This window comes from Triticum aestivum, chromosome 5D (assembly GCF_018294505.1).
Source record: "Triticum aestivum cultivar Chinese Spring chromosome 5D, IWGSC CS RefSeq v2.1, whole genome shotgun sequence".
NCBI lineage: Eukaryota > Viridiplantae > Streptophyta > Magnoliopsida > Poales > Poaceae > Triticum > Triticum aestivum.
In genome coordinates, this window is record NC_057808.1 from 290,890,114 (window position 1) to 290,901,723 (window position 11,610).

Below are 11,610 nucleotides of genomic sequence, written 5' to 3' on the forward strand. Positions count from 1 at the left end.
TGTTCCCGGCTAATCTTCCCACACAGATTCCGCAGAGCCCTCTTCGTGAATGGTACATTCTCCATCTTCCCAAAGAAGCTTCTGATGATACTGTACACTTTTGCCAGATTCACATTATTTTGCCTCAGCTGCTTCACAAGGTCCCTACTGTATTGATTAATATGCTTGTGCGATGGCCAATGGAGTGTCTGTCCATATGTGTGTGACAATGCATGGCTGTGCACATCCCGGTGCTCCGCTATGTACCATCCATTATCCTTTGAACGCAACAGCCTTACTAGTGCGGGGCACTGACAGCGACAAGACCGCGTGTTCTCCACAATTGGCTTCCCCTGGTGATACCAAAAACAAAGGTGCACAGTCAGTACATACCACATGAGCATTTTCCACTTCAAGTTCAACACTCACATGTGTTCATATCTAATATGACTAATCATACCGCACATCCACAGACTATCTCCTGCATGCACTTCGTCCGGTTAACATTTAGCCGGCTCTTTCCATACCGAATGCCAAAGCCTTTTTCCCATGAATATAAATTATAGAAGTCGTATGCTTCACCAAGCGTGTCGAATGATGTTCCTATCTTTGGAACAATTACAATGTCACCTGGATCCTCCGCAAATCGCCGTACAGTCTTCTCGAAGGCGGTTACTCTATCTGCACAAGGAGCCCTACCGGGCGCAGCAGCACCCACGCGCACTCTGCTCAATGGGCAAAAACAAGTACACATAAGATGTTTGATCACTCTGCTAAAACTGAGGCCTGACATATCAATCAGCTACATATAGGCTATGTATAATTTTCCATCAAATCTAGAATGCACAACTATTTTGTCCACACGATGGTCTATTCATTTTAGGTTGCAAATACATACTCGGAACCCTCATGCTCTCTGCTCAAATTGAAAAGGAGTTCAATTAAGGTGGTGCTTTTGGTTTACTGAAAACTGAAGCATGTATGCCTGACATAAACAATTATTGCAGTTGACAGCTTATATATCTCTACTTCATGAGCGAATCCACACAATCAATATATGATATCCCCAGTTGACATCTTGTACTTTTCACATCACTTTTTTCCTCCAGAAGAGAACTCATACATGATATACAATGTCTGAATTTCCACTGACCTATCACCTTCTGCTACCAACTACGTTTTTCCTTCTGCTTTCTTAACTACTGTAAGTTCAAATCGTAAGGAATTCCAAACTAGAATCAGTAGTACCTTTGTGTCCATCCTGGCGTTTTGGGGTCCATTTGCTCTATTGACTGCTCTGAACACTGCGCCTTCTCTGCACTCCCTCCCTCTGGCGCCTCCCCTTCCGGGCAAATCTGGCCGTCCGCACTAGAAGCTGCCCCCGGTGGAACATCTAACCCTGGCGCGGCGCTCGCCACGAACCGCATCCGCTCCATGCTGCCGTCGTTGTCATTCACCTCCTCTAGCAGTGGTCTGTAAAATCCCACAGGAATTATAAGTGCGGGCCGATGCACTCCCGGTGAAACAAGCAGATCCACTTCAACAAAAGGGGGCGTAGATCAGATTCTGACCTGTTTATAGGCTGCATCAGGAACTCCATGGCCGCCGGTGATCTTCCGAGCTTTCTGCCGCTGTCGCCGCAGTAGATATCCCCACTGTCCGGCCGCCCGAGTAGAAAACTTACCCCGATTTAGCTGCCTTACCTACCAGCGGCGCACCTACCCGCATTTACTGTGCGACGTCACGGAGCTACCGGAATCTGGTGATCTGGTCCACGGATCAGAACGCCGGCGGCTACTCGATCCACGGCTCTGTCGTCTCACCGTGGACGGCGTCCGCACTTCCGTTCCCTCAGGCCCACATGCCAGCACATTACTGCTGCGTGTGAACCCGCTGTCTGGTCCGTTTCCAATCTTACAGCTATTCTGGACGGATGTGATTCCGAGCTCACAGGAGCTCGCGATCACATACTCCGCGTCCGCACTACCATTTCAAATCCAATAATGCTAAACATACAAAGAGTTACACGCAATTACACGCTGACTAGGATTTTTTCCATCTACTAACCAATCACAAACTTGCCCCCTCCCTGATTTTCAGGGGGGTGGGCCGCCTCCCCACCTATTGACCAATCAAATTAACCCTCTTTGTAAAACCTTGTAACTCGTTTGTACGTGTAGCATTACTCTTTCAAATCCTACCCGAGAGCATAGTTTAAAAAACCGAACCGGAAATCAAACCGGAAAGGTTGCCGGTTCAGGTTTTTACCAGTCAGACCGCCGGTTCACCGGTTCAATTGTCAGTTTTTTAAGAAATAAAATAATTTGTATTAATTAATATATGTGTTAATATAGAGTGAAACAATGGTCAAATAAAATTATAACCATGTAGTGGACAACAAAGTAGCACAACCAAGTTGGTTATTGGGCCATGGGCAGGCCCCGCCTACTGCTCACATGCCCTTGGATCGAATTCCACTTTCCCAATTTCTATTAGAACTTTTTTCCTGGTTTTTCCCGGTTTAATGGCCCGGTTTTTTCACCGGTTTTCCAGAAAACCGGCCGGTTCGATCGGTTTTTCCGGTCTAATTGCAGAACGGTCTTATTAGCTTGAAAAACCGATGAGGCTGCCGGTTCCGGTTTTTTCCGGTTCGACCGCTGGTCCGGTCCGGTTTTTTAAACTATGCCCGAGAGTCTAGACGCGCCTCCGCAGCCTAGCCTCGCACATCTATCTGAACACACCGCAACGATTCTTCCTGCGGTTGTGCCCCCACAGCGTTTTCGGCCCCGCATGTCAGTGAGCGTGGTAACCATACCCTTGTACGTGACAACACGTTATCCGGAAAGTGGAAACTGACGTCAGGGAAGCTGCCGTAGAGCGCGCGGCGCTGTCCCTTCTGCAGCGAGTCTACGGTTGACTTTTGCCCTCTATCCTTAGGATCATGCGGCGCGGGAGTGTACTGCATAAATACAAGCCGGAGATAGCACTCCAGTCCAGTTCCAGTGCTAGCTCTACCGTTTCTCTTCGGCTCGAGCATCCATGGACGCGGTGCGAGGAAGCGGTGCGACGCCGGCGGACCAGACAGTCCAGACGACAGGCACGGCGGCCGCCGCGCTGCTCAACGCGCTTGCCAGGGAGTTTGTGCCCATGGGCGCCGCCGCCGACGTGCTGAACCCACTCGCCAAGGAGTCTTTGCCCGTGGGCGCTGCCGCCGCGTTTAACCCGCTCGCCAGGGAGTTCGTGCCGTGGTGGCGCGTTGGGGGCGGATCAAGGAGGGGGCTCTCCGCGGACGCGCCGGAGTTCGTCGTGACGCAGGGGCTCTACTTGCAGGATCCCACGGTGGTCGGCTACCCTGCGCACGGCACCGGCGTCTACATCGGCAATGCCGTCCCAACGAGGACCTGGAGAAGATCATCAGTAAGCTAAAGAGACAAAGTGCTAGCTACATATCGCATATCTATGTCCAACAGGCGTACACTTATAGATGCATACTTATGCATGCAGATCCATCTTCGTTTGCAATTGGCCGGGGGTCATCCTCCTTTTCTAAACAAATCTTCGTTTGCAATTCCTGCTGCACTTTTTCTTTCGTCCTTGACCTCCATTCTTGATTTCATTCTGGAGTTTCCTTTCTGAATCAAGCATCTTCTTGGATCTTCTCTTCTTCTGGTTGGACAGATCATTGTTTTTTTGAGGCCCATGGACAGAGCATGGTTGATCCGTTCAAGACCTTGATTGTAATTTTCTGAATCTTTCAATATTAATTGTGCTCGAGACCTAGCTCTTGTCTTCCCAGTTTTAGCCCATGTCATGTTTGCCTTTTTTTTGGCAAATCCAAGGCAGATCAATTCTTTTTCTCTTTGAGAAATATGGTGTATGTAATTCTTAGCCGCTTCAAACATCCCTCTCTTTTGGATTTATGAAACGTTCTGATCATTTCAACTATGCAACACAGTTCAGCAATGGCTACAATGTTATTTTCTGAGCCATCCTAGTTATACTGTTCTTCAAATATGACGCTGCTTTCATTACTTGTTTGGTAATTTAATGGATTACACATTTTTACAGAGGGTTAGCAACTACTCGCAACAGGGAAGGGCCAGGCATTCTTACCGGGTTCAAAGGATCCACAACGAAGAATTTGTGAGAAGAACAACTTATGTTGGCGATATTGATCACACCGTAAGAATTAATGCCATTTCCATGTGCAATAAAAGTGAAATTTTTGTGTAACTTGCAAATCTGAAGTGATGTGTCACTTTTGGATGGGACATTTGTTTGTTTCAGGTCACCGAAGAAATGTTGGCTGGGCTCTTTGGTATATGCGGAGTCGTATGTCTAATTCCCACCCTTCTAAACATGATAAAAATATGCATACTCTTGCACAGATTGCTATATTTACAATGTATGCTCTCCATCGATCAGTTCACATGCTTGACTTTCTCAAGTTCGGATGCTTGACCGATTGATGGCTAATATTACTTTTATTTGCAGGTTTATGTATTATATATCTCTTACTTTAGTTTAGCGTGCAATTTAATTGCTATAGCATATTTCTCTATGCCAATATTGTTGTAAATCATATATGGAGCGCATAGCTTGTAGCTAGCTAGCTATACCTAGGCTTATATTGCGAATGATTTTGTGTGACGGTGTACGGGAAGGATGCTTTGATTTTGTAAGTATGCATGTGCGAGGTGAAATAGACGGGTGAACTCGATGTGTCTAATTATGATTCTTAGAAGAATTTATCATTTGATGTTTGGATTCCTTTTGGGGGTATGAGAATGTACTCCTGCACAGGACATGGCTATTTAGCATATTTATTTTTTCACGTTATCGAACTTATGATATGCTAGTTACATTAATAGATCTTATTATTTTACCAGAGGTTAAAAATAGAAATTTCAAGTGCAAGTTTAAATCTTTGCCTTCATATCTTAAATAGTAAAGAGTGTGTTGATATTCCAAGATCTTTGTTCTGCGCTACTGAAGTGTTTACATCATACTACGGCGTGGAAATAGAACATTATTCGTAAACAAAACATATATATTTAGCATTAATGTCAAAAAGTACTTGTGCTTTGGGATAAACAAATAAAGCATTCATGTATGTTAAACTGAAATTATAAATTAAAGAATCAAATACTACTTGTTTGACATGATTGCTTATTGTATGACTATGTAGCATCGACAAGCGTTAGGTAAACTATTTTCCCTTTGTAGCCTACCTTTTCTGTTTATAATTAAGAAACCTATTTTTTTCCTGTTTTGCTGTAATCCGCCATGCACCTTTCCTACTGATTAACTAAAGCTCCATCCACTTCTAACAAGAATTTACCATATTACTAAGATTATTTTTGTTAGACGATCATACTAGTTAGCATGTTTAATGAAATCATCTAATTGTTTTCATCAAACTAATGGACTTTCCACTTGATCAATCGGTTGTAGTGAGATAATGTATTGAGCATATTTGGGGGATGTTCTACCTATTTTCATGCAGTTATGTGATTAACATAAATAGTGTAATAATTCTAGTTCCCTTCTCCACCACACAGGAAAATAAATATAAGTGTTATGTACCATTACATAAACAATGTGACTAAAACATCGTTTATTCTTCATAATAGGTTGTAGATTGCCGTCTTTGCGGAGACCCCACTTCTGGTTTTCGCTTTGCATTCATAGAGTTTCAGTATCAGGGTTAGTCACCATATCACAAGCTCAAATATTGATGTTCAGCAACAATCACTATAGACAGCAGTTCGTAAAGAAGACCAACAACCTTTACACATTTTCAGGGGATGCGTATCTTGCGCTGCATCTTGATGGGATCATTATAGGACTTCACCCTCTGAAGGTAGCACCTTCTAGGAATGCAATCGTGCCTATCAAGCATTCGTTTCTTCCTCAGGTATGCACAACATAAACATCCTTTAATGTTAAGTGATTCTTAGATAGCAATACCTCATGCAAAAAAAATTGTTCAATATTACTGCAGCCTCAAGAGGAAAAGGAGAGGTCTTCAAGGACAGTATATTGAATTAATATTGAACATATGGTATGTATAGCCTAAGGATTTTCTTTGCACATGTTGTCTATTGGTTATAATACTTCACTTTTAAATTTTACATATAGGTCACTGCCGTCGAGCTAAAGGACTTCTTCCAAACATATTTTGGCTCGGTTAGAAAACTCAACAAAAACATAATATATAATTGTGTTCAATTTTTTTAACTTTTGCAAAAGAAAAACAAGTATAATACATTTGTGTCCTTGTTTCAATGGATTATAGGTTTCTCATGTAAGGCTTTTGGGTCATAACAACCATGCCACTCAAATAGCTTTTATTGAGTTCGTGGAGGTGATAATCTCAATCCATTATATCTTCTATTGTGTTATATAATTTACTTTGCTATAAGTATATGTGTGTCCATCCCCGTGCTTATCATGTGAACATTGCACTTGTATGTGTGTGACCCACTCAATTTTCCTGTGCATATATCTTATGTTGATAAATCTAAGAGCTACCTAATGTTCACACTCTTCTATTATTTTTCTAATGTTGGTAATCACAATAATAAACTGAAAACAAAGTTGTGATCTAAAATCTCTAGCTATTATGTTCATTCTTTACAAGATATCTAATAATTATAATGTGTTTCTGAAGAGATTTTTCCGTTTTATTTTGACCACCAGAATGTTTATTTGCCATGCATGGATTTTACTCATGATACGAAGACTAAATGTCTAAAACATACTTTCATTTATGTGCATTACAGGTTAGTGGCGCTATTATTGCTTTGAGCTCCAGCGGCATATACATGAGAGGCCTTCCTATCAGGTTTGATAATGCACCCCTGATTCGCAACTTTTTGTTCATTGACAAGATCAAATAATTTTTACTTGTATATTTAATAGGGTGGTCCCTTCAAAGACACCAATCAGGACAACCTTCAATGCTAATCTGCGCCTTGATAATTAACTGTTGCCTCTCTATCAGTTGCGCCTTAGAAAATGAGGTGTTTTATCTAGAGGCCAACTCGTCAACTACCCGTTTAGGCAATTGATGCATGTGAATGCTAGTTCAGTACTATGTTGTCGATATTATAGTCCTCCTAGACTCTTGTACCCGAAAAGATGATGTCAGACTTTCACAGAACACATACCTTGACATAATCTTGAAGGAGTTCAAGATGGATCAGTCAAAGAAGGAGTTCTTTCCTGAGTTGTAAGGTGTGAAGTTAAGACTTAAAGCTCGACCACGGCAGAAGAAAGAGAAAGGACGAAGGTCGTCCCCTATGCCTTAGCCATAGGCTCTATACGATATGCCATGCTGTGTACCGCGATGTGCCTTGCCACGTGTCTGGCAAGGGGGTATAAGAATGATCCAGGAATGGATCATTGGACAGCGGTCAAAATTTTCCTTGGGAATAAGGAAATGTTTTCTCGATTGTGGAGGTGATGAAGAATTCGGCGTAAAGGGTTACGTCGATGCAAGCTTTAACACCAAGCCGGATGACTCTGAGTAGCAAACCGGATACGTATAATGGAGCAACCATTTGGAATAGCTCCAAGTGGAGCATAGTAGCAACATCTACAATATGAAATAGAGATTTGCGAAGTACACACGAATCTGAATGTTGCAGACCCGTTGACTAAAACCTCTCTCACAAGCAGAACATGATCAAACCCTAGAACTCATTGAGTCTTAATCACATGATGATGTGAACTAGATTATTGACTCTAGTAAACTCTTTGGGTGTAGTCACATGGCGATGTGGACTATGAGTGTTAATCACATGGCGATGTGAACTAGATTATTGACTCTAGTGCAAGTGGGAGACTGTTGGAAATATGCCCTAGAGGCAATAATAAAATGGTTATTATTATATTTCCTTGTTCATGATAATTGTCTATTGTTCATGCTATAATTGTGTTATCCGGAAACCGTAATACATGTGTGAATACATAGACCACAACATGTCCCTAGTGAGCCTCTAGTTGACTAGCTCGTTGATCAATAGATGGTTACGGTTTCCTGACTATGGACATTGGATGTCATTGATAACGGGATCACATCATTAGGAGAATGATGTGATGGACAAGACCCAATCCTAAGCATAGCACAAGATCGTGTAGTTCGTCTGCTAGAGCTTTTCCAAATGTCAAGTATCATTTCCTTAGACCATGAGATTGTGCAACTCCCGGATACCATAGGAGTGCTTTGGGTGTGCCAAACGTCACAACGTAACTGGGTGGCTATAAAGGTGCACTACGGGTATCTCCGAAAGTGTCTGTTGGGTTGGCACGAATCGAGACTGGGATTTGTCACTCCGTATGACGGAGAGGTATCTCTGGGCCCACTCGGTAATGCATCATCATAATGAGCTCAATGTGACCAAGTGTTAGGTCATGGGATCATGCATTACGGTACGAGTAAAGTGACTTGCCGGTAACGAGATTGAACAAGGTATTGGGATACCGACGATCGAATCTCGGGCAAGTAACGTACCGATTGACAAAGGGAATTGTATACGGGATTGATTGAATCCTCGACATCGTGGTTCATCCGATGAGATCATCGTGGAACATGTGGGAGCCAACATGGGTATCCAGATCCCGCTGTTGGTTATTGACCGGAGAGTCGTTTCGGTCATGTCTGCATGTCTCCCGAACCCGTAGGGTCTACACACTTAAGGTTCGGTGATGCTAGAGTTGTAGAGATATTAGTATGCGGTTAACTGAAAGTTGTTCGGAGTCCCGGATGAGATCACGGACGTCACGAGGAGTTCCGGAATGGTCCGGAGGTAAAGATTTATATATGGGAAGTCCTATTTTGGCCACCGGAAAATGTTCGGGATTTTTCGGTATTGTACCGGGAAGGTTCTAGAAGGTTCCAAAGTGGGGCCCACCTGCATGGGGGGACCCACATAAACGTGGGTAGTGGGGGCAAGGCCCCACACCCCTGGTCAAGGCGCACCAAGATCCCACCTTAGAAGGAATAAGATCATATCCCGAAGGGATAAGATCAAGATCCCAAAAAAGGGGGATAACAATCGGTGGGGAAGGGAAATGATGGGATTTCTTTCCCCCACCTTTGCCAACGCCCCAATGGACTTGGAGGACAAGAAACCAGCCCCCTCCACCCCTATATATAGTGGGGAGGCGCATGGGAGCAGCACCCCAAGCCCTGGCGCCTCCCTCCCTCCCGTGACACCTCTTCCTCCCCGCTTGCGCTTGGCGAAGCCCTGCCGGGATCCCGCTACTTCCACCACCACGCCGTCGTGCTGCTGTATCTCCATCAACTTCTCCTCCCCCCTTGCTGGATCAAGAAGGAGGAGACGTCCCCGCTCCATACGTGTGTTGAACGCGGAGGTGCCTTCCGTTCGGCGCTAGGATCATCGGTGATTTGGATCACAACGAGTACAACTCCATCAACCCCGTTCTCTTGAACGCTTCCGCGCGTGATCTACAAGGGTATGTAGATGCACTCCCCTCTCTCTCGTTGCTAGATGACTCCATAGATTGATCTTGGTGATACGTAGAAAATTTTAAATTTCTACAACGATCTCCAACAGTGGCATCATGAGCCAGGTTTATGCGTAGATTCTATGCACGAGTAGAACACAAAGTAGTTGTGGGCGACGATTTGTCCAATTTGCTTACCGTTACTAGTCTTATCTTGATTCGGCGGCATTGTGGGATGAAGTGGCCCGGACCGACCTTACACGTACTCTTACGTGAGACGGGTTCCACCGACTGACATGCACTTGATGCAGAAGGTGGCTAGCGGGTGTCTGTCTCTCCCACTTTAGTCGGATCGGATTCGATGAAAAGGGTCCTTATGAAGGGTAAATAGCAATTGGCATATCACCGTTGTGGCTTTTGCGTAGGTAAGAAACGTTCTTGCTAGAAACCCATAGCAGCCACGTAAAACATGCAACAACAATTAGAGGACGTCTAACTTGTTTTTGCAGGGTATGCTAAGTGATGTGATATGGCCAAAAGGATGTGATGAATGATATATGTGATGTATGAGATTGATCATGTTCTTGTAATAGGAATCACGACTTGCATGTCGATGAGTATGACAACCGGCAGGAGCCATAGGAGTTGTCTTAATTTATTGTGTGACCTGCGTGTCAATGAAAACGCCATGTAATTACTTTACTTTATTGCTAACCGTTAGCCATAGTAGTAGAAGTAATAGTTGGCGAGACAACTTCATGAAGACACGATGATGGAGATCATGGTGTCATGCCGGTGACGAAGGTGATCATGCCATGCCTCGAAGATGGAGATCAAAAGGCGCAAGATGATATTGGCCATATCATGTCACTTTATGATTTGCATGTGATGTCTGTCATGTTTACATCTTATTTGCTTAGAACGACGGTAGCATAATTAAGATGATCCCTCACTAAAATTTCAAGAAATGTGTTCCCCCTAACTATGCACCGTTGCGAAGGTTCGTTGTTTCGAAGCACCACGTGATGATCGGATGTATATAGATTCTAACGTTCGCATACAACGGGTGTTGACGAGCCTAGCATGTACAGACATGGCCTCGGAACACATGCGAAACACTTAGGTTGACTTGACGAGCCTAGCATGTACAGACATGGGCTCGGAACACAAGAGATCGAAAGGTCGAACATGAGTCGTATAGTAGATGCGATCAACATGGAGATGTTCACCGTTGATGACTAGTCCGTCTCACGTGATGATCGGACATGGCCTAGTCGATTCGGATCATGTATCACTTAGATGACTAGAGGGATGTCTATCTAAGTGGGAGTTCTTTAAATAATTTGATTAATTGAACTCATTGTCATGAACATAGTCTAAATTGTCTTTGCAAATTAAGTTGCAGATCAATAGCTCGTGCTTAAGCTCCCTGTTTTAATACGTTCCTAGAGAAAGACTAAGTTGAAAGTTATTGTGAGCAATTGTGCGGACTAGGGCCGTAGTCTGAGGATTGTCCTCACTACTACACAGAAGGCTTCTGTCCTTGATGCACCGCTCGGTGTGCCAACCCCTCTAGCGTCGTCTGTGGATGTTGTGAACATCTGGCAGACACATTCTGATGACTACTTGATAGTTTAGTGCGCCATCCTTTACGGCTTAGAGTCGGGGCTCCAAAAGCGTTTTGAACACCATGGAACATATGAGATATTCCAAGAGCTGAAATTGGTATTTCAGGCTCATGCCCATGTTGAGAGGTTTGAGACCTCTGACAAGATCTTTGCCTACAAGATGGAGGAGAATAGCTCAGCCAGTGAGCATGTGCTCAGAATGTCTGGGTACTTCAATCGCTTGAATCAAGTGGGAATTAATCTTCCAGATAAGAGATTGATTGACAAAGTTCTCCAGTCGCTATCACCAAGCTACTAGAACTTCGTGATGAACTATAACATGCAGGGGATGGAGATGATCCCGGAGCAGTTCGCGGTAGGCCGTAGAAGTAGAAATGAAGAAGGAGCATCAAGTGTTGATGGTTAACAAGACCACTAGTTTCAAAGAAGGGAAAGGGCAAGTAGGGAAACTTCATGAATGGCAAGCAAGTTGCCGCTCCAATGAAGAAACCCAAGAACCCAAACCCGAGACGAAGTGCTTCTATTAGGG

At 43.9% G+C, this 11,610-nt stretch overlaps 1 protein-coding gene across 1 annotated transcript; it reads left to right on the forward strand.

Annotated features, from left to right (window-relative positions):
* Positions 1 to 3,018: 3,018 nt before the first annotated feature.
* On the forward strand, positions 3,019 to 7,145 carry LOC123120516 (polyadenylate-binding protein-interacting protein 11-like). Its single transcript, XM_044540528.1, has 10 exons — positions 3,019 to 3,396; positions 4,048 to 4,161; positions 4,267 to 4,311; positions 5,613 to 5,685; positions 5,784 to 5,896; positions 5,984 to 6,043; positions 6,121 to 6,168; positions 6,278 to 6,346; positions 6,765 to 6,826; positions 6,904 to 7,145. Exons 1-6 carry the CDS (start codon positions 3,019 to 3,021, stop codon positions 6,023 to 6,025), a joined length of 765 nt encoding a protein of 254 aa, XP_044396463.1. The 3' UTR covers positions 6,026 to 6,043; positions 6,121 to 6,168; positions 6,278 to 6,346; positions 6,765 to 6,826; positions 6,904 to 7,145.
* The last annotated feature ends 4,465 nt before the right edge of the window (positions 7,146 to 11,610 follow it).

Excerpts from the sequence above, each read along its gene's own strand:
- LOC123120516 (XM_044540528.1), top strand. The coding sequence starts at position 3,019 with ATGGACGCGGTGCGAGGAAGCGGTGCGACGCCGGCGGACCAGACAGTC. Across the intron at positions 4,162-4,266 it reads TTGGCGATATTGATCACACC|GTCACCGAAGAAATGTTGGC; the intron begins GTAAGAATTAAT and ends TGTTTGTTTCAG. Across the intron at positions 5,686-5,783 it reads CATAGAGTTTCAGTATCAGG|GGGATGCGTATCTTGCGCTG; the intron begins GTTAGTCACCAT and ends ACACATTTTCAG.